This window comes from Papilio polytes, unplaced genomic scaffold, assembly GCF_000836215.1.
Source record: "Papilio polytes unplaced genomic scaffold, Ppol_1.0 DF824358.1, whole genome shotgun sequence".
In the NCBI taxonomy this organism is placed as follows: domain Eukaryota; kingdom Metazoa; phylum Arthropoda; class Insecta; order Lepidoptera; family Papilionidae; genus Papilio; species Papilio polytes.
In genome coordinates this window covers 49463-73773 of record NW_013524846.1, presented here as the reverse complement: position 1 = coordinate 73773, position 24311 = coordinate 49463, and the positions used below count along the sequence as shown (strand labels likewise).

Genomic DNA, 24311 nt, shown 5'->3' with positions numbered 1-24311 from the left:
CGCATTTAGGTTTATGAATTTACCATTTCTGTATGTCTTTATGTTTTAAAAGCTAGTGGAGAATTTGCAATGGTGCCCTCAATGCTTAAAAATAAATTTTCAGCTTCAGCTTTCAAAGAAAGTCAGAAAGCTTTAGCAGAGGAGACAATTATTCATACAATCTAAGTCTTAACCGTATATTAATATGCATAAAGTAGAGGCAAATTTGTAAAATCTGCTAGAAGCATATAATTAACAGATTAAATCTATTTTAGTTTCAAAAATACACAATCGATCAAGTTCAAAAAGCAACTCGAATCGCACAGAACGCGCCCAAAGTCGTTGTGTAGGTTAATTTACGAGCCAATCATGCGATTTAGTGTTGCCGCCGTTGCAGAAACTATTCACACACAATTTTGATCTTTATTTTTCATAGAACATCATTCAATTTTCAATTACCAACACATATTTCGTAACCGCAGCGAAACTGTTTCTGCCAATTTATGCGACTTACCTTCATTTTCAATTGCAAGTATTGTTAATTATATTATTACGTATTAATTTTAATTAAAATAAAAAAAGAGATTTTCAATATTAAAAACAAATTTTCTTGCTTTCGTGGTTTTAATAGTTTATTGAAGTAATCGACAAAAACAACTGAAAACCTGGACAGGATAAATAAAAAACTACTTCAGACAATTTATGTGCATCCGTTTATATTTGAAATAGGTGTCTTTTTATGATAATGCATTTGTGTGCGCACTATTGTTGAATTTTAATGTTGTTATTCGAATGACCAATGTCAGATCAAGGTGGCAAATGTATTCATGGTTTTTGTATTCAATCGACTGGCCCTGAAAAGGAACGCTTAACATTTTATGATATTGCAGATATTTTGAAGCTATATACTTATGGACTTATACGAAAGTTTACTATTTCATATTTTTAATCAAATGCCCTACTGCTGTAGTTAGACTTCTCACTTTTTATTTTTTAAACGGTCTCTTGAATGTCCCTTTCGTCGCCTTCCGTTGCCAGTCTCTATAAATATGCCAACTTACATTAAACCTCTATCGACTACATCGTATTACATTATTTTTAATCCAGATTAGATAATGCAGAGGTTCATTCGTTAGAGGAGTTTTAGATAAAAGTTTTAATCTGTAATTTATTTTTGTTTAATTTATTCTTTCAGTGATAAGTTAAAAACGCGCTATTTAATTTTAAGTAAAGTAACGTATCCACTGTCCGTCCGTCTAACGCAAATGTTACGCGAAACGTACGCGATGTTTATATCTCAATTTGATTGTTGGCGCTTTTCCAAAAAGAAACTTTTACCAACAATAATAAACATAATTGATATATGTACATTCATTGCTCTATCACTTATTCAATTAATATTTTTTTATTGAAAATGTACAATAAACTATCTTAAGTTATGGACATAGGACTTAAAGCGGTTGAGTTGAAGAGTAACTCGTATAAAACCATATTTAAATGTTACCTCAGTATCATAAAAAAGGAAACATTAGAGAAGTTACAAGATCTAAAATTGGCCTATATAAATCTTGGGACGACTTAACCGTGGGCTTCCACTGTCAAGTGACTTGTACAGAAACTTATCGTCATCTCTTTCATCATTTATTTGATAGACAAAGATAGCAGCACAAAATTTTCTGTACAGGTGAAGCGGCCGACTCAAGGTAAAGTGGTTCGCTGCCGCTTCCAGCATTGCTCGTACATACAATGTTTCTGTTTTTATACAAACAAACGAACATATGCATAAATTGTTTGCGTTAGTGGAAGTGTCTTTATCTTATCTCGTATTATCTTGTTTTATTTGAAAGTAATTAAGTTGCTTACGCAAAAATACAAAGTTGTATACTAATTTAGTTTAGGAATAAAATGTAAAGTTTATTAATGCCACGTGGAGCAGCTAACATGATATTAATACAGATGTTTTACTAGACATAGAAATTAGGAATAGAATTTAACTAATAAAATCACGAATCATTGAAGCAAATCTATTTGATAAATTAGGTACACAGACAAATTTAATTTCGCAAAGGATGAACAAGTTATTAATGTGAATAAAAGCTAAAATACTTTTTATGAAGAATTTATAAGAGTATGTATCCTCTATTCAAAATCTCCGTATTTCAATTATGGGCTTTAAATATTGATAGTACGTTATCTCTAAGGGAAAAGTGTGAATTTACCTGACATTGACGGATGGAGTTATCCGTCATACGCCGGCCACACTCAGCTCCTTACATGTCATATGTAATGTTGTGTTACGAGTGGCGTGACGTAGCTATGTGAAGTTTTTGATGCTTTATAAAAGTAGAAGATACAAAAAATACTTAAAAGTCTACAACTATTCTTATAGGAGTATCTACATAATAGTTTTACGTATGTAAAACAAAGCATAAATCATACAGAAAATAAATCAATATTAATACTTTTTATATATATTTCGCTGACACTACGAGTAGAAACCGAAGTTAGGATTCCCGAAATGAATGTGGTAACCTCACATCGAGATCTTAATTTGAATGTCAAATGTTGACGTTGGCATTGAAGCTTAGAATTATTGAATATTCTTAGTACTTTTGTAAGATTTTGTTTGAGTTATTTTAGAAAAATTGGCAAAGACTCGAAAATAATGTACTTAATACTAAAGAAAAGTCGCATTACTTGAAAGAGGCTTTTAACTAAATTACACATAAATAGATTTATTTTAGACCGAACGGATTTGGGTCTCGGTCACTCTACATTGCTCGTACATTAAAACAAGCGTCATTTCCCCTACAACAAAATTCTATACTCAAATTCTTTATACGAGTATGTATGTGTATTAAGAATAGTTTGAATTAATATTTTAACATTAATCTCGGTTTATCTTTCACTTCTTAAAATAAAGCAACATTAATTTGGTAGTCATTTAGCAATAATCGATAAAAAAAAACAGAAAAAGATATAAAAACCCTGAAGTCGCCCCTTTTTTATAAATACAATTTTTTCGCTTTGGAATGAAACAAGATGCATATTTGTTTCATGAATGTACGTTGTTTAAGTTGCCCATTTAATGCAGCTTTTATAAGCAACGTAATAATTTGAATGACAATGAACTAGATAGAACAAGTTTTGTACAAAGAAATTAGGGCTTACATACGAAAATGACTGAAAATCTGAACACTTTAGCCCAATACATTTCAATAAGAATACTCGTAGTTTCATTTCTCAAAATGAATTGATGAATTAAGTATTTTAGTTCGTACACAACGATGAGGACGTCTTTCGGTCGATGTTATTAGGTACCAAATGCGAGTACAATAGATTAGGTCGAATGTTAAAGTGTGTTTTAAGATTAATTTAACTTTAATGTTTATGAAATCAGGAGCCGCCGCGCGGCCGGCGCTGTGCGTCGCTGCGTTCCGCGGCAACCGCTGGCCGCGACGACTCCGGCCGCAGCACGCCCTCCGCCGCCGCCCGCTCCTCGCCCTCGCCCGCCGACACCCCCGCACCAAAAAAGTCCAACTGGGAAGTTATCGAGCACTTCTCATCCAATCGCAGCAAGAAGAGCCCGACTGCGGTACGTACATTCGATTTAACTAAACTCTCTACATTGTCTGCCATCATGAAATGGACGATTCCAACAAACGGTTTCCCATTTTGTTTAACATCGAGAAAAATGACAGGTAAATATTTCAGGTGCAGAAAGGGAGATGTCGCCGTTGATTCTCATTCAAAACAAAACTAAATTTGTTTCTATTCTATAAATGATTTTTTATTTCTCTTTCTAACTGTAGGCGCTGTAGCTGTTTGTGATATTATTTTTCGACAAATTGAATAAATAAAACGTATGACGTAAACATATCGAAAACAATTTTCCAAACCGAGCTCAATTTTTCATTGCAGCAATTCAATGGACGACCAATTAAAATTAAATCGCTTTTTTTCTATAGACAGGCTCTAACTCAATTGGTGAAGATATCAGAATACATTTTGCCTATTTGGTTATTCAATTACTACTAAGTAGTGGAAACTAATACGTTATGTTTTAAGGCAGAAGGTAAACTTTTGTGAACATTATCCAATTAATTTTATAAAACACATTATAATAAAGTTATAGGAAACCAGTGTACAGTAAAAGAACATCAAACGCGAGCCGTTGTATATTTTTCAAACAAATTTCTTTATTGTTTGAAGTAACAAAGCGGTCAGTAAGAACAATAAGGCGGCGCGGCATGGGTAGCAACATACCGAGGAATATAACCATTTTCTGGATGTTGAACTTTTGCTCCGGGCAGCCTCGCAGCTTCGCAGCTCGCAGCCTCGCCTCCTACATTACCTATTATGTTGCTAACATCACTTAATTGTGTGAGACGAGAACTAATTATTCAATTAGCTTAGGCTTATATTTAAACCAACTTAAAGTTCAATTTCGTAGTTTAAAACTATATATACTCGTAATTATGTATTGTAAATATCACCATTTAAATAAGTAATCACCATCTGCGCCTCTTCACAATAATTTAGGGTCGGTTCTAGTATTTATTTACCAAACACTGGTATTTTTAAAAGTTTCGTCGTCAAATTTTATTTCCTTATATATTAACTAAGATTATTGGTCTTATTATACAAAATCACCTGTATTTTCTTAAAGAAATCAATATATAAAAATAATTGTTTTAAATTAAAAATTTTGATTTAAAGACAAAGAGATTCTTATGTTCGTGTTGGACGATATTTTAAATTACTTATCATATCAAAGGAGAAAGAAGAAAATCAATCTTTGTTTATTGAATGTTATAACATACAGTAATATTGGAAAAGTACACGTGTACTCGCTTTGATTAACGACTTGGTATAATAAACGTACAATTTATTTAAAAAAAAATATTGAAGTTTTATATTGCTTGTGACAGTAGTTTTAACTTATATATTACTTTTTATGACGAGAGCAACTTGATTTATGAGACATCATTAAAATGTTTTTAAAAGCTAACCTAAAGAGCACAAATTAACGCGGTTAAAAACAAAAAATAGGGACTTCAAAAAGCGATCTTTGCAAAACACGAAGGAATTGGCGCGACAAAAAATATAAAAAGAAAACGGACCGAAGGTATTAAATACGAAAATAGAATTTTTATTCTGACGACATTTACAGCTTTCGTATTATTATATTATATTATTTCGTATACAGCATTGCTATTACCTAACTGAATTCATGTCAAAAATTTCAATTCCAAAAATACATATACAGTTTTTGCAATTTCAATCTAACTGGTAAGTCTATCTATGAATTTTTGTGGCCGATTCATAAAAACTCTTTGTACCAATCGTTTGGCAAATTTCAGTCATAGATTTGTCAGCCATTCTATACAAACTCGATACTGAAGTGGAAAATGGATCGTCGATTTTCATAGTGCGCAGTTAAAAAAAATAGATGTTCCAAGATAAGCTTAATATCACTTTATGTTTGATATTATTTTTGTTATAGATTATAAATACTTAAAGCAACGAAATATACAAATACGACCTATTAATAATTTCTACATCAATCTAATAACTAAATAGAACATTTTATTATAAACAAATTGTGCTGAAATCTATCTCAACGCGGACTACTAAATATTTTCCATTCCTTAGGGCAATATTGTTAAACATCTTATTTTCCTACCGATTCCAAACTAATTACGTTTTAAACTCGTTAGCAGTTCGTCACAAAAACGTTAAAAAGTTGGCGACGACGCGCCTCTTCGACTTTTTAATTTTCAAACAACTTTGTACAGAAGAAAACCATTATCGTAAGTAAAAACTTAAACGATTAAATTTATAATAAATATCGATGTTGCTTTTTCAACCGGTCTAGTGCAGATTTCTAAACACATAGGACACATATGTTAATTTAAATTGATACAAATATGAGTAGCAGACAGGATAATTAAAATTCTGGGGAACCGTATAACTGCTGTGCGTACCTTTTCATTCGAATACGAATTAATTAATTAAGGGTGGCGGTGTGGACGTAATCGCGGATGTTAGGGGAAGGGTATTGAATAGTTTCATCGATTTCAATGACACAAATGTACAACAAAAGAAATTGATAAGCCTTTATTGCTTAATAAACCAACGTTCATTTGTTGATCTTTTTTCAACCAGTTTTCTATTAAACTTTAAGATGTATCAATAAATGGACACACGCGATAAAATAGTTTCACCTAATAATACAACACCAGTAATTATTTTCGTAGCAACAGTCGACATGTGTAGTTATTCAGTACAAGGATAAAACATGTTTGGTGTAAAGTCGCAAATAAAGCAACGATTAGAATTGAGCTTAACAGACCTTTGCGGTCAGCTGCCGCCGCCGCTTGCGACTAAATCCCTATCGTATCACTTCAAAGACCAGGTGTGTACAAGTTGGAATGATTTTAATCATAACAACATTTTCATACCTGTGTGTACGCTTTGTGTTCGCTTTCATTCATTAACAGTTGATTGCTGGAGTTTATTTCGCTTTAGTAAAACAGGATTAGTTATAAAATTATAAAGTATTTTAAAGAGCATTGTTAAAGTATATTTTGCAACAATGATTAACGTAGGTTCATAATATTAAACATTAAAAAAGCACACACAGTATTTAATGTTATGGAAAATAAAGCTGATTAATAATAACCAAATAAATGAACAATAAGCAAATCTTTTACATTTGAATTATATTTAAAACCAAATGTAACGATTTATTACTCGTCAGACAAAAAGCAGATTATGAACACAATATTCGTAGTGGCACGACATGCAATGCCTGGCTTATTGGTAATTCTACTTACCCATTGTATTGTGTCATTAATATGTACTGCTGTTAATTAGTACTTCGAATAATCCGAAATGTCCATTAAATGACTTTAGTGACGTATTTTAAACAAAAAACATAATGCAAAGCTTACATTTCCAATCCTGTCGGGATATAACATATAAGTAGTGTCGGAAATGAAAACTCAAATTCACATCCCGTATTTCATTATGAATTCCAATTTTCCGAGGATTACCTCCGACAAGATTTTTGCATTTATTCTCCATACTTTTCTTAAATATCTTGTTTACATAATCAACTTTATGTTCAGCATAATATGTACAAAAATTGAATGACATTTTTAAAATCCGTAGACCAATTAACTTTTAAAAATGCAAAAACAGAAATCAGGTATTAAAATTAAAGTTGATTTACGTTATGAGTACACTTTCTCGTTTAATTTCTTAGATAAATTGTTAATTAATAAACTGCATATAGTTTCGTTGTTAAACCCGTTGGTATTAAAAAATGTAAATTTTTATTAAGTTTCGTGGCATTTCTTGGATAAACAAACTTTCCTTTGAAAGGGATAATAGTATTCCTAGATGCAGTTTTAATGAAAACCCGACAGCTCTTTGTAGTTAAAGAAATTTATTCTGTCGTCTTGGATACCTAAATTTAATTAAGATTTCCACCTGCGCTTCTTTATTCCTTTACCTTTGAAACTTTATAGACCTGAGACTAGATGCTATCTGTACTACGTAGTAGCAGTAGAATGGTTGTTAAGTTTCAAATAATGATCTCAGCTGTTTATAAATAACATCATTAAGAACGATTTATTTTAAGAATGTTTACTTAATTGGCCATCGAGTTTTAAGGATAATTAAATGAAGCATATAACATACATATGTTATACGATTTTCTTATTTACCAACTATCAAAGCATCAAAGGGGCGGCGCTTGCTAACGTTTGCTAACGTTGGCTACCGTTGCCTCCAGCTTGTATTTAAACCCGGGATTACGTAGAGACAAAGTCGACGTTCATATCAATGTTTACAAACGCTCCAAACAAAACAACAGTATTCGATGGATCGCTTCGCTTCAATTCCCTTTCACATTCTTTGTACAGTGTTTGGTTTCAATTATAATTTAAAAACAAAAACCTCAGGGCGTTTCCGCTTTGTGGTGTTTCCTTTTTACTCGTTTTATGGAACTGGTACATGTTAAGAGTAGTCTATACCTTAGTACAAAGGTAATATCTCATAAAGAGCCTAGAGCGGTTCGCCAGTTGAACATATTGTGTAGTTGTTAACACAGGTTAAGCATTGAGTTGTTTGTCTACTAGTTAACGAATAACAGCGCTTGTTTAAAATTATATCATATCACTCTATGAAATTGTGTTCAACGGCTGCTTTTGTTTGGAATATGCAAGTTTGTAGCCAGATTTTAAATGATCGTTCATCATGTTTTAAATTCTCAAATATCATGTAGTTTTATGCCATTGATGTAGCGTTAGATTACATTCATTGTAAAGTAAAAAAAACTTAAAAATAACTAGTAACAAAGTGATCTGTATAACAAAATAAACACACATCCGTTTTTGTAGTAGAGTGAGTGAAATAAGAGAAATTAGTCTCAAGATCGAGTAGAAGGAAGTACGGCTGTTTTTTATAGCTGTTTATATCTATATTTTTAAAAGAAGCAGAACGTTCTCTAAAATGTATGTCAAATTTGAGAAAATCTCTTAACATGATGTTACCCATAGTGTGCAAAACGGAGCTTTGGTAAAAAAAAAGATCCCAGTTTTAAATAACAGGCGTAATTTTCATATAAAATGTTGAATGGGCGTGGCATCTGGGAGTTTCGGTTCATTATCATTCCATTAAGCTTTCTAAACAGAGATAAAGCTTACCAAAGTGGTGGATATGAAATTATCTACCGTTTTTTCCCATCTTAGGGTTTGCAAACATCTACTGTAAATTTTCAATATTAACAAAGATTCATTAACTTTTTTAATTAACGTTAAACCATTGTAATTGACACAAACAACACTGTTTTTTAAAATAAACGAAAAGATTAATTTACCGCGAAATGGCAAATTCTGAAAAACCTTATAAAATTACGTTACAATTTTCTCGGGGCTACGAGCATGTCATTATCAGTTTTCGTCGGAAAATAAATAACACGAACGCTAATTCGTTTGTGATGTAAATTATATATTTATTTTAAATACATTTTCAATTTACGTGAGATATCGCTATTTAGTTAAAATAATATTCACATTAAATTATTTTGTAATTGGCACTAATGATACGCAGGTAAAAACCATCTGCACATCAGCCAAATTTTACATATTAAACTAAGCGTCAGTTTGAACTTAATAAATGTTAAAGTTAAAATTAAGTTATTGCTGAGTGGTAAAGCTGCATTTCTTTGTAATAGATACACTGCTACATGTCCCCGTAGCTTTTTCGTAGCCGGAGTCGCTACGCTACGGCGGGCGCGTCGTGGCGAGTGCGAACGCTACGAATATGAATTAATTAATATAATAAAAGCGTGCATAATACAACCGCTGAAACAGCGGTGACCACTGCGGGTACCCCTGTTATACACCACTCACGTACAACAGTAATTTTAATACAAACGCTTTCTCTCCTTTTTAAATTAACTGGTGCTAAACTATTATTTATGTTTCTGTTACTTCACTTAGTTTCCATTATACAGAACTAGCTTTCGCTCGCGACTCCGTCCTCGTGGAATTAAAAAAAATCTAAGTAGCCTATGTGTTCTTCCTGACTATCCTCTACGTCTATGTCAAATTTCATCGAAATCCGTTCAGCCATTTAGGCTACAAACTCTAACAAACATCCATCCATCCATCCATCTAAACTTTCGCATTTATAACATTAGTATGATTATTTTTGTCTGTTTATATTAAATGCGTAATCGCCTCAACTTCCTCTGGATGGTATTAAAAAGAACCGAGTTGGCCTATACGATACCAGGATTTTCATCCAAATCCGTTGAGCCTTTCTGGAGTTGCGTGGTAACACGTAATTGGTCCATCCATTTAAACTTTCGCATTCATAGTACCTAGATTTATTATCTGTTTCTGTTTAATCATAGTCATATTGCAAATTCTTCGCATGTCATTTTTAATTCCGGTTGTCATAACCCTTGTGGTCCAAAAAGATATTTTATACCGATATTACGTAATCCAGTTTGAATATTTTGCCGAGGTCGGGAGAAATTGTAACATATTTGTATTGGACCCTCAATAACTTTTATTAAGCCTTAGTTTCTTTGTTATAACATTTTATAAGACAGAAAAGTATCTTTGTTGGTTGATTCAAACTTGGTTCGCGTAACTGTTATATCACAAGACAATCTTTATAAAGCATTTAACACAATTTGAGTTAAATAGTTTTCAAAGAACGGATATAATGATAGGTGAAGATCCAATACTATTCAGCCCTCAAGCGGTTTGTAACTTCGGTGTGCATCTTTACCGATCAAAACTAGTTTCCCGCTCTGGTTAAGTCAAATCGAAAGTTAAGCCGCAACCGCGTTATCTACTACTCGGAAACTTTAACACTTCGACTATTTGCTTATTGATGCATTTCTGTACGTAGAATAGTCAGGAATTTAACGAGTTGAAGATTAAGTTTAATCGAATTTAGCTGAACAGACCGGTCTTATGAAGTTACGTTCAAATGTGATTAGGAGTAACTTAGATGAGTTAAGAAACCGTCTTAATAAATAGTAAAATGTGTGCATATATTGATTACTGTGGTAATGATAAACGATTACGTTTCAAACGGCGAAATCAACAAAGATGTGGATCAAATATATGTCATAAAACATTTACATACACGAAATTTACAAAGGAAGGTCATATGAGAGATATCAATTTTGAGCACTTTAATCATTTGCCATTTCATTATTTAATTTGTGACCGATGGCAGCCTTTATATCTATAAAATATAATAATCGGCCGGTAAAATTTCAAGTGCCAAGAACTAACTTCAACTCAAATTTGTACAAACCATAAAAAAAGTTAGTCAATAACGATCGTCTTAATTTAAATGAGACATTTGACTGAAAAAGTTCGTCATTTGTCATTTTTCGTAATTACTTTTGCATTTCATAACAAAAAGAATTCGTTGAAAAAAAAAGATTTAATTGTGGTATAGTTTGTGGTACCTACTCGTATGTTTATCTATCAAAATTAATTTAATATTAATTTAGAGAGGCGCGCGGCTGGCGCTGACGCTTTGATTGGCACAAATTGATAGTCATCGAGCATGGCTTCGTGTGTGCATTTGGTACGGTGCATCGCCGCAAATAATTACCTCGCTTTCACGAGAAATTTCATTTTATTACGTCAATAATTTATTTTTAATTCTGGTCAGATACATTTTATAACTAGCTGTTGCCCACGACTTAGTCCAGGCAATATTAAGATAAAAAAGTAGCCTATAATATACCCGTCTATCTCAGCTACCCTTCAGTGAAAGTCCGGTCTATTGTAATCTAATTGAATATATTATTTTCAAAGTTTATAGCGGAAAATAATTCTTGAAAACGGACGACAGAACGAAGCGATGTTGTCTATAAACTTCTTCGTTGCGATTTGCATTCGGATCGCTGCCTCTCAGGAAGTTTTCAAACTTTTGATCGACGCCGCGCCGTGCACTATTCATATCCAATTAAATCTTTCACCCACCACCGACGAGCATTATATTAAATATAATAAAGTTGTATCAAAGTAGGATTTAATCGAGACCTAGCTAGCAGTCCTGTAAACATCAGCAATCTTTATATCACACTGTTTTCTTATATCTTAAAAAGTAAAGCTATCTCATTACAGTTTATTGTAAAGGAAATTAAGAAGCAATTTCATTTTAAATCTCGACAATTTCGTGAAATTACTTGAGATTTCATTTTAGTCTTGGTCTATAGACATTAATAATGTTCTTTGTAGCCGAAAATACGACGTCAATGGGAGCCGCCTCGGCGAGAAACGAATATCCGAGTACTTATTTTATGAGGTATATGGTATGTAATAACAAGCTTTCACTTATATGTACAATACTTTTATTTAGTGCTATGAAACTTAAAATGTATATGTATGATAATTCTTAAGTCTTCTATTATCAATATAAACAGGGGAGATTATTAACTCCATTTAACCTTTATGCCACAAGACGTAAAAGACAATTAAATTATATTATAATAGTTTACAGATTGTAACTTTTTAGTCGGACTTTACAGCTAAGAGTAGATCTAAAGCCGAGCTACAATATCGAGGAATAAATAGCACTTTAGTTCAAACTCGACACGGTTGATAAAGCTATCAGCGACAACAAGCGGCCGCGGAGCTCTGACTCCGCTTGGGCAGTGCAGTGGTCGTGCAATGGCGACAAGAACTCTCGAAAACTCGTCCACTTATTGCCAACAAATGGAATTTTAAATGCTCTTCGGGTCGAAGTACTTACAGTTGGTTTTCTCAACGTTTCCTTTCTCAAGTAAAAAGATAAATATACATTTGAATTGACATTCGAATCAATTAGCAGGTAAAGAAAAGCTTATTCATGAATATGAAACCAATTTTTTAATGCCACGCAAAGTCATAATCGAACGATCATAAAATAAGTTGAGCATTCATACAAATGTACAAAATCATCTTACGAATGTTATAAATACGAAAGTTTAGATGGATGAATGTTTGTAGCCTTGATCTTGATGAAATAAGGCATAGATATAGATGATAGGCTGGAAGAACACATAGACTATTATTGTTTTTTTAATTCCACGAGGACGAAATCGCAGGCGAAAGGTTGTTAACTCATAATTACTCAGCCAATAATCTTTCAAAAATTTCACGAAATTACAAACTAGTCAGATAATTATAATAAAACAAGCTTTATGGTATGTTCTCATCATAAATTACTAAGTGTAATAAATGTATATGCAACCTTTGGATTTATTTGTATTTATTTGACGTTATTCAATTTACTGGTTCCGTTTAAATGCGTCATTTGCACGTCAACCGCACGGATAGAGGAAATCTCCAGCAAACGTAAGCTGAACGACGCTAGCGACGTTATCCGGATATTAATTTAGTCTGCATCCGATCTCAGAACAACATTATACTAAGATCGCTACCAATATCCTGACCAAAACAATTAATTTTGAATTTTGAAATGAATTTCCAATTACCTTTGTTATCCAATCAATTACGGTAATGGGAAATTTAATGCATCACAGAATGTAGATCTCGACTGTAGATCCATAGGTCGGTGGTTCATATCCGGCTCGAAGGACCACACACTCTGTTCATTAAATGAAAGCAAAGTTGTATATTTTAGATATTTATTTCTATTACTAAAATTAAATACCATGAAAAGTTAGATACAGTCACATTTTTAAGTTTAGAAAAGAAGCAACATGTTAGAAAAGGAAGAGTTAATAAAAAAGTGTTGCCACGTTAGAAAAATCTTAAATTACTAAGATTGCACAAACTATAAAAAATACATGTTCAATATGTATTGAACAAAATCATAATTATTATACGTCTGTCTAATGTTATGTGATTTTAAATTACGATTTGAAGAATTAAATAGGCCAGTCATCCTGATAATTTGTAAATTACAATCTCTCGAGAATTTGGATTTGGAACACAAATACATTTTATTCGGTTAAATATTTGACAATAGCAACAAATGGATTCTCTTATTGATAATATTATACGAGTATTATGAAGAAGTGTTTTAATTGGGTCGTATTAAAGTGTATTGGTGCGAAGTATTTATCAGGGTAAAGCTTCCGACACTGTCAGAAACAGCTACGCTAAATTTACTTCGATAACTCGAGTCTTTGAGATGACATTTTCGATTTAGTTCGCAGTTTGGTAACGCTAGTCAGTCACAGTTCCCGCGACTCAGGAGGACAACCGCAATACGTTCTGCATATTAGTAATTACTCAAGTGTGAGATTCGCAGTTAATTGCGTTAAGAGCTTTTGAAAATCTAGAATTAATAACGACGTACTTCAGGTCAATATATCTTAGATATTAAACACCAAAAACAATAAGTCGCGAATTCAATGGATGGTCAATTCTGCTTTTAACCTTTTTAGAATGTCCTGCAAAGTTTATATTATCGTCGAATAGCTTAAAGAGTAAAACCGTGTTTTCTATTTTAATCCGAAGGTTGTTTGAAAATAATCTTGGATTTATTCGTATAGAAAGATTTAAATCGTTTGGGAGGACTAGTGAAGGACGTTTTATTAAATGTAGATTCGATTTATTTTTTATATAAGTGTTTTAATGGTAGAAAGAAGTAAAGTTGCAAAGTACAGAGAAGTCTTTGTAAGTCTATTTGTGACCTCGGCTTGTGGTAAGTAATTATCTAATTATACGTATTAGTTTTTGTTGCCAATTTTTGTTCTAAGGTTATAAAGGTAAAACATTTGCTGTTTGTTCAGTATTGACTTAAAAAAACGAATAAATCTGTACTAATATCTCTTGTATCGAGCGAGTGAAGTGAGATCAGATTACTATTATAATGGAAGCAGGCTCTCCCTTTTCATGTAATGTGAATATGTTACTGTAACGTTAAGTTGGTGGCCGGAAATTAAACAGCGTCGCTTCCCATCGACGGCGTCGGCTTAATAAAGTTTGTTACGTATAAAGCCTCACGGAATTAATTGCCGCAAGCGGAAATGTAACGCAGTTATGCCTATTACAGCTCGTCCCAGCTTCCACACTTTATTTTTTTGAACAAAATGTAACAACCGTGTTCAAGATTATGTTATATCAAAAATGGATCTGCTCGTTGAAATATAGTTTAGGCTTTATCTGATAGTCCAGATGTAATATTTGCGTCTGTTAGAAAGCTATAGGATGCCTTTCCTTGCCGATTAGCAAGTATAATTTATTCCTTTGAATGTTAATCGCATGTTCAAATGACGGGAATTTCAATCAATCAGACAGGGGGCGCTGTAATGGTCCGTCTAACATCTCGATTGATCTATTGAATAGTCGAGTATCGATTAATTATTGGATAGGCTTTGCCTGGGAACACGATTGCTATTACATTTACAGACAGCTCTTGTATGAAGGAATACTTCAGCTGAAGATGAGATTATTCATTGTTACTTTTTACTTATATTATTTCATAATAGTGTATATCCAAAAATCTATATTTTCTGTCAGGTGAATGAGTTTAGTTCGGGTGTACATTCCCAATCGATTTGACTCAACGAGCGTCCGTTTTTATAATTATTGTGCATTGACCTGTATACGCGTAGCTCGCCTGAAAAAGTATAGCGATAACTTCCGTGTATGTAAAGTACCAGTTAATCTTTGGGACGATACATGCTAGCGCTCAGTCGATGCCCATCGAAACGTCAATGCAAAACTTAACATATCTACTGTTCGGAATGCGTTTTCGCGTAACCAACGCCACGAGTATTTGTACAGTTTCGCTTTAGTTGTGAGGAATTTTACGCTTCCATGAGCTTCGACTTTGTTTGTGGTCGTATAAAGTAACCCTTAGTGTCGATTTCAAACTTACATACTGATTTTTTAGCAAGAAGAATTTTCGTTTGTAAATCACCATTAATATTATTTTTAATTCAAACATAGTCCAAATGAACAATTTAATTGCGGTATATAAATAATAGTCAACACTACCAAGGTTGTACTAAACATTTCGCTCGAAAATTCATTAACTAATTTCCTTCAGGCACTTTATTCAAAGTGAAATATCATTTATTATATATGCATAGTCTTGAGAGCTGTATGCAACATGTCTTAATGCAATATAGAGGTCGGGCTTGCGGCTACCACACGCCGCCCCTTAAATACACGTCACTAACTAATTGCGGAAATGTTACTAACGATCTTAACTTTCCGTCTTATAGCTGATTAATAAACTCAATTTTAAGTTCAATGAAGTTTAATGATCACTAAGGGAGATCCTGATATGATATGTTGACCACTTTCTTATCACCAACTCCTATACAAATAAATAAACATATACTATTTTTTTAAGGAAATATAGGAATCTAGCTTTCGTCCGCGACTCCGTCCGGGTGGCATTAAAAGAAACAAAAGTGGGCAGCCTATGTGTTCTTCCAGGATATCATTTACGTCTACACCAAATTTCAACGAAATCCGTTCAGCCATTTAGGCTACAAACTCTAACAAACATCCATCTAAACTTTCGCATCTAAGATGAAAAATTACATTTTTTTCTAAAATAAGTATTTTTGATTACTGTTGACAAAATTGTACACGATAATACCAGTATTGATCGTAAATTTATGTGATGACCAAAATGTGGAAATAATTCTGTCTGTTAATGATGTAGACGATTTAATTGTTCGCAATGAACGTGCGACTCACATTCGTCTGACTGAATAACTTCGTTAATTGGACCCGATTTTCGTTTCATTGCTCTTCTATTTGTTTCACATTACATTTTCCACGTGAATCACAGACCCTTTTGTTACTTAATTCTAACACTCTATTCCACATTTTAATTAAACTTTATATATTGAAACTTAAACAAAATAAATGTACTTTTACATTCTAAAAGTGTATAAGTCTATAGACGTAAAACATAAAAGTGAAATATTTCGATAAACATATTTTTGTTTGCAGAAATAATCAATTAATTTGTGAAAATGATTTGTCTAAAACGCTTTTACGTTATGACTTATTAAAAGTAAGTAGAAGTATAATGCTTTTACATCTAGAAATGGGCTTTAAAGCTCAAAACATATTGGTTTTTTATCAAAGACTTGTCATTCCGTTTTACTTTCCTTATTTTTGATAAAAAATAATAAGACACGTTTTCCCCTTTTAGACGGGTAACTTCCTTGATGGATTTCCTCGAGGTACGCACACATTCAGTTAATCAATTATTATCCATTGACATATGGAAAGCTTTTCTTAAAAGGGAATATCACAAGGTCGCGAAACCAAGGATATAATAAGAAAATTTCCATATAATTTAATTTTTTGTACATTAAAATAACTTGGTCGGAAATATAAACAGTGAATTTGTATGAATCTTCCTTTAAAGATATATCTCTCAATGACCTAATAGGTCGTACACGAAAATATCCATAAGTAGCATAGTAGAAATGTGTATTGATCAATGTTATTGAATGCATTTGTCTTGTTAATCTTGTATTTTCAGTTAATAAACTAAATAAATAAGCTTAAAATGTAAAATGTTGAAACGCAAGGGTTTGACGAACTTTTACAATTTCATTGTTGTTTTGAAAAGTAAAACACGTCCTAGCAGAGTGTGATGATAAAGGGCGGTCCCTTTATTTATATAATAATATGCGAGCGCTGGTAATGAGATGGGTCTTACAAAGTAACGAGGGTAAATTGCAAAAAGTTTAAAATGTCAGCTGCTGAATAATAATTTTTATTTCGTTCGTTTCACTTATTTTGTTTAGAAATCGTAGAACAGATAACTTCAAAATCCGAACATACAATGTCTAGCAACAAAGAGTGGACGCTAAATTGGAATTCCAGTAGTTTATACTTTAGAGAATACGTAACATACATACCAGACAGTAACTTCTGCGCCGGGAAAAGATGTCTCATAAGTAACACTAATAACAACCTTTTACAATTTTCTGTAAAGCCATTGCTGCCGTTTAATTGTTACATAATAAATTAAGTAAGTTTAAGTTAAATAACAAAACTAGCCTAACGAGAAGTGACGTCAAATGTCATTAGTAGGATTATCTATTACTGAAACCATTATTTTTTTTTACTTTGTGACTCGCTTTTGGGTATATAAAGTACTATAACAATCAGATGTAATTTTATTATCTCCTTTTTCTACAACATACGGCATTTTTAGAAAATGAGGATATGTTGTAATACAAGAACATTCAACTGTTTTTCAGTCATAAAAATTTGCATATTTTTGTAAGTAAAACAAGCTTAAAAGCTTACAAGATTTTTGTACCGAAAATCAAAGCAAGGTTAAAATGATTTAATTTAATTTAAAATAAATCAAAGGAGACTAGAAATGGTGAAGGCGGGAAAGGTTTCGAGTTGGTCAGAACAAATATCGGCGGCCGCAACTCAAACACTAATCTAATAGCGATCTGATTTAATTAGTTCGGAAATCACAGCGACCTCTTAAGCATCTTCTCTTACTCGTACTTAGCCGAGAAGAGAAAGAGCATATAACATTTGACAAATAAAATCCTATACGTCTTGATTGTTGTATACTAAACTTTATGAATATCTAAAAATACATATATCTAGTAAGTCCTTTGTAATGAAGATATGTTTAAAAAATCAACAAGTTTTCGTGACTTCCAATGATTCAAGTCAATTGAAACTTCTTAAGTTAATTCACTTCGGTGTGAACTAAACGAAATCAAATATTTTCAATGGTAGTAAAGCGCCTGCCTGTAGACACAATGACATGAAATATTACGGCAATAGCATTGTATAATCAATTTTAATAGCATCCCGCCTCGGCACCCGAGTAATCCAATTACCAACTGAAACGACTATCAAAGCCTCAATTTAAACTTCCACAAACAAACTGGAGACATCTTGACAGACTTTAATGTGTTTCGACTCCATCAGCCAACGCTCACCGCGCCGCGCCGCGCCGCCCGCCGCTGCCACCGGCACAACATGCTCCATTGTACCTTCTCTATAAACGTATGTTTATAGAGAAGGTACAATGAGTGTAACATATGTACGTAGTATGTATGTAGTGTAACATACGTGTGTATGTACAGAGTGTAACCAACGGGATAAACTGTATAGTTTATCCCGTTGGTTACACTCTGAAAGATTTGAAAAGTGCAAAGTTTCCAATAGTGTTAATCGATTTTTTTTCCACCGAATGTTATTAAATCTACTTATTTAGTACATAGATTTCCTTTCACAATATTATAATTTTTTAACCGACAAACGGTAGGACAACGTTTTTCGTAAATATCTACGTAATGTACAAAAATTTATTTCGTTTTACACAAGAGAAAAACGTATAAAGGCTGAAATTTTTACCTATAATGAATATGTTTTTTTATAGCATTATGAACCGTTTCTATTTTTAATAAATATAAAATATAAACTCGTTATAAGAAAGATTCAATATCCGCTGAAGTGTTCTGACACTTCACCCTGCTGCCTACGAAGAGCCAAAGATAGATCTACGAAATAATATTACTTCCCAAAATAATAATAAATCCCTACTTACTCTTAATTAGACTTAGTGTCTATAAATATTGAAATAAACAAATAAGTCTTTAAATTTTGCACATTCTTGAAGAAATAGAGATTATAAAACCAAAAATTAGATATACTTTGATATTTTAAATATTCTGTTAATAATTGCGTATTTGATATTCGTGTTGCAGACGGCATGTTATTAAAAATATACGAAATAGCGGAACGTAATAGAATCACTGACGAGCCCTAATGTTCGTTTATTATGAATAATTCGATTACCGCTGTTCGAAGCTTACGCTCGAATAAAATTTTCAATATCCCTTCAAATAGTAAATATTGTTTGGTTTGTTTTGATTTTCTTATGAGAACAATATTTAGTGTTCCCGGAGTCTACAAACGCTCAAATCAAGCACTAATTTAATTATTCCTGCGTGTGATTGCAAAGCATAGATTGAATAAAGATATAAATTGCTTTGTATCTAATGAATTGTACACATTTGTTACCCATCAGCAGTATTTGATATATGAAATAAAATGTCGTGGTGTTAATTAAAAGTTAGGACTGAATGTATTGTCAATTAAATTTTGTTTTAGAATCAGTAAATACGTTGTATTTTTAATAATAAAAATAACATATTAAGTTATATTGTTTATACTTCGTGAACTCTTACTCTCGTCTTACTATATTTCGTTTCTTGATTGCCTCTCTTCATTCCTGAAAAAAATCGCCCCATAAAAGGCTGAATCATCACAAAAGGTTTGAGGTCAATGACCAAAACTAAAAACATAAATATTTTGAGATTTCATTTCTTGTTGTTTCTTTATAATCTATTTTGTGACAATGACGTTTATTTATTTTTTTACTCTTTGTCAACTGTCAAGTTATGCGCACTGAATAATAAAATGGTTTAGTGCATTTTAATTAATTAAAATATTTAGCGTTAGTAGAAAAGAACATCTTAAAATATGACGAGAACCGTTTTATTTGTAAGATTATATTTTTATATTTGCTTCAACTTGCTCGTTCTCAACTTTGCCTTTAATTTTGTACCGATGGGAGTTTGTTGCGGTTTTTTAAAAATTCTACGGAGCAAAAACAATGCAAGTGCTATACTTTAAAAAAAGGTCAGGTAAGAATGTGAGTTCTTACAATTCTTTCAGTTTTACTTTACTTGGTACCATTTATTTACTTTTGGTTCTCATTATTGATCTTATTGGTGTTGCGAACTTTGCGTTGTTGTTCTTTAATTAAACAGACTATTAGGACTACTCGTACTTATTCTAGTAAAATCAGAGTTTTTCAAGTCTAATTTGCTACGATATTTACCTTTTAATATAACAATGCTTTTGTTGCAAATGTTGCCTAATTGGCTTTTTAATTGGAGAGGCATTTTATTAAATCTGTATTTAAAAAAAAACTGTAAAATCATTGAAATATTAATCGTTCAAGTATGGTGGAGTATTTACGTTTGAGTTTGAACAGTTTTATGCAATGAGTTTAATGTTTTCAGGTGGAATCTGATGGTGCAGGGCCGTCGTCGTCGCAGGCGCTGCCGCTCTGCCCCGCCGGCCGACCCGACGCAGAAGTCGAACCCCTACTTAATGAAGGTAAGAAAATCATTTAAATCTATGATACATTTTCTATAGTTTTCAACATAAGAGTTAGTGGTTTCTGCAAAACAGCTGCACGTTTTTAGGGAACAAAACATAAATCAATTTTAGCGAGCTATTTTCGTCATGACTGGAGTTGCAACAGCTTTTGATTGAACTTCCGTTGTTCAACGTACGGTGGCATTCGAATTGTGATGTCAAAATTAGTTTGAACCATGAATATTTATTTGTTTCATACATAATTATGGTTCTGGCTATGATTTGCGAATCACCATCGTCGTCACAGAAGAATAATAAGTAATTGGCAACAAGTAAATAAAAACATCTTTTATTAGATTAGAAAAAACAAAAGTGATTTAAGAGCTCTTTATTACATTTAATTCAGTTATATGAAATACGTAATAATCCGGAAAATTCAGTCGTACGGAATTACGAAGATAATAAGACGCGCCTTACGAATATTGATTTATAAATATGCGTAAGTTTGAAAAAAAAATGGCATTGAAAATATTATTTATAGGCAAATAACTAAGTAGTCAATCCCATCGATATCAATTATTCTAAAATTTTTGTCACTGGCTGTTGCCCCCGGCTTTATCCGCTTTTCTTATAATTACGAATGTTTAATTCAATTTCGAGCGAAATTGTATCTATAATAGATAACATCTTTCAGAAAGATTTATCCACACGTTACTATGGCAACTGATGTTGTATAAAAAAAAGACTCAACATTATTCAGAATGAAAACAAATCACAACACGATTCATTAGGTAAATGATACAAATTACATTTAAATAGACGATGGTTTGGTTAAGGGTTATTTCCGACACGATCGGTTCCTCAACAGAATCAGGCGGTGAGATCTTTCCACGTGAAACACCTACACTGTGACGTGATTTCTAATCGTTTGAATTAATATCGCTACAAGTAGGTCATGTGTTCAATATTCCGACGGTACGTTATTATGTAAATATATTATCTTGGCTTCTCTGTTTCCTTTACTTTATTGTGAATATCAAATTTATTTCTTTCGTGGGTATTGTCATGGTTTAATATAATTCAATGACGATTTTATAATATTGTTTTAAGTCCGAAGTTTTTTAAGACAAATCTGGCGCTGCATCAATGCAAGTAGTATGCATGAAACTGACATAAGACTAGAAAAACAGAATCACATAAAAACTGGGCGACATCTAGCAATGGCTAGATATAAAATAAAAGCGTCAAAAGCAACTCCAGTGGTTCAATTGTAATAATCGTTTCTAATTCAAGTATTAACTACGTTGTCTACATTTCTAGTTTGATTTAGTTAAATCCGTTTGAAGACGTTTTCTGTGAATTTATGATAAGTGAACAATGGTCGTATTAAAATAGTGTTCGGTTCTGATAGCACGAGCCGGGCACAAAGCCGTCTAAGGGTGCGTCTACATCTAGCTATTATACAGCGAATGCGCATTCCGTGAGACGTTCGCGAACAAACTTCGCTGTTACTATACTACGTACAAAAAGCTCGCGCAGTTCCGAGCGGCACGAAAGCAGTTCGTCAGTTGTGAACACACCCTTATGTTCAGCTTCCTGTTGTCGTACATGTTGATATGATTGTAATACGATATCGTCAAAGGCTGTCCATAGCTCCTATTCATTGTTACCATACCTTCGTTAAGTCATTTACTATCAAGTACAAAGTAAAAACACTAATAGTGTTTAAACCTAAACCTGTTGGAGCTTTTATTAAATAACCTTTGATGCTATTTATTTAATATATTTTCTTTATCAGACTTTTTCTATTTTCAATAAAAAAACATGTTTTTTACATCAGAATCATTTAAAAAAAATTGCCGCGCATATCTCAACTTAATGGTAAATTCTGATATCAGTTTTCTCGTGCCTTGAATTGCGATTACCTTTTATATTAGCCTCGTACTGAATTCGTGAAATTCTTGTGACTTCTTACAATTCGAATTAAATCTCTAGTTTGTGCTATCATTTAAATTCAAGCCAACATTTTAGAAAAGGAATAATTGTATGGGCTAGAAAAAACAATTTATTATAATGTATTTTTTTAATTATAAAGACATTAAAACTTTATTTTAACTATTTAAATTGATAATCAATTTTACATATATACCTAGTAACATTTTTTTGTGTTGACACATACCGACAATAGACCAGACCAAGGAAGGATTGTATGGATTCACCGGCAGTTAGTGTTTATATTCCCTGGAATACCGGTCAGTTGAATGTCAGTCCAGTTATTGAGTGTTACTGTGCATTAATACTGGCCAAGTGTGAACTGCGCATTAGCCGCAAGAACATTGTTTGTTCGCAAATACTCCACGTTATTTAAGTTGCACTTATAACAATATAGTTATATTTCTATTTATTTCGACGTATTTTTTGGACGACAATAGAGCAAACGGATCTCTGAAAAAACACCAGATCGTAGCGAGAGCGTATATTAGCACTGAAAGTGGCCTAAGCTTCGGTTTCCTCTGTTGGCTAGAAATAAATTGTTGTTTACTTTTTCAAAGAATAGAACAAGTAAAATATGTTAATTTCTTATCTCAGGAGTTAAGTTAAGTCGTGCAATAGAAATGTTTTCAATGGAAATATTTACAGTTATATACACGTAGAAATATTATTTAACTTTATTCTTTATTGTTTTTTTTATGTAAATTAGACATTCGATGATAGCAGGTGAAAGAGGAACAACGATGTAAAAAAAAAAACAGAAAAACCTCGAGATTTGAAGAAATGAGACATTTCAACCAAACCAGCTTTCTCCATACATATGAATAAAATTTAAAAATGGATAGTATCATGAATAGTCAATACTCGTACTTGATCACAGTTTTGCGCTTAAAAGTTGCTTTACGAAAACAATATTCAAATTTGGCCTCGGACAACCTTATCGAAATACGAATGCAAATAAAGATATTTCAACGTAGAGAATTTTACATTTCTGTTAAATAATAAATATCTGTTAATAATTTAACTTGCTTACTAAACAACCTTTTGTTGAGCATGCCAAGATGTATCTTGTGTTTTACTAACTTTCACCCGCGACTCTGTCCGCCTGGATAGAAACAAACGAGTTTTTCTAGACTATCCTCTACATCTATACCAAATTTCTTGGTAATCCGTTCTAACAATCTCAAACAACATCTATCCAGCCATCTAAACTTTCGCATTAGTCATATTAGTATGATTACGGTGCATTTCCACTGCCCAAACATAAATAGGAAAACATACTGTCATCTTTCATATTTTCCATATGTAAAAGAAAACCCACACTAAGTTAATATTTTCAATATAGGAGAAAAGTGTAGCATCCGCCAAAATAAATCCTGCTTGTGTAGCTTGCGAAGCTAACAACACTTAATTGATAATAAATTCATTTATTCAGTGGAATTAAACAGGGAGTCCATAGTTTTAGGTAATATAAACGGGAAAATCTTTTACTCCAGCTTACTAACGCTTGTTAACTGTCGGTACTGAGTGGGCGAGCGGGACGCGGCCGGTGTTAGTGGGAGGAGAGCCATCGGCAAACCTGCACACGGCTAATACATTATATTTGTATGTGTATGTTCCAAACATTTTAAGATTATCACACATTAATATTAGTTTTACAAACATACTAAGATCAAGAATAGTAGACCTCGCACCAATTTTTCCCAAAAGGTCTTGGTT

At 32.6% G+C, this 24311-nt stretch overlaps 1 protein-coding gene across 4 annotated transcripts in view; it reads left to right on the top strand.

Annotated features, from left to right (window-relative positions):
- The first annotated feature begins 3505 nt into the window (after nt 1-3505).
- LOC106099561 (adenylate cyclase type 6) overlaps nt 3506-24311 on the top strand; it is a 61362-nt gene continuing 40556 nt past the window's right edge. For 2 of the 4 annotated variants that reach the window (XR_001225393.1, XM_013278133.1), the window contains exons 1-2: nt 19971-20148; nt 20522-20618. Coding sequence is in view for 1 of the 4 variants with exons in the window: in XM_013278133.1 (XP_013133587.1) it covers nt 20110-20148; nt 20522-20618 (136 nt within the window). In the remaining 3 variants the exon portion in view is untranslated. Of the gene's footprint in view, nt 3575-19970; nt 20149-20521; nt 20619-24311 lie in introns of those variants that run through there. The other 2 variants (XM_013278138.1, XM_013278144.1) reach the window with 2 other exon arrangements.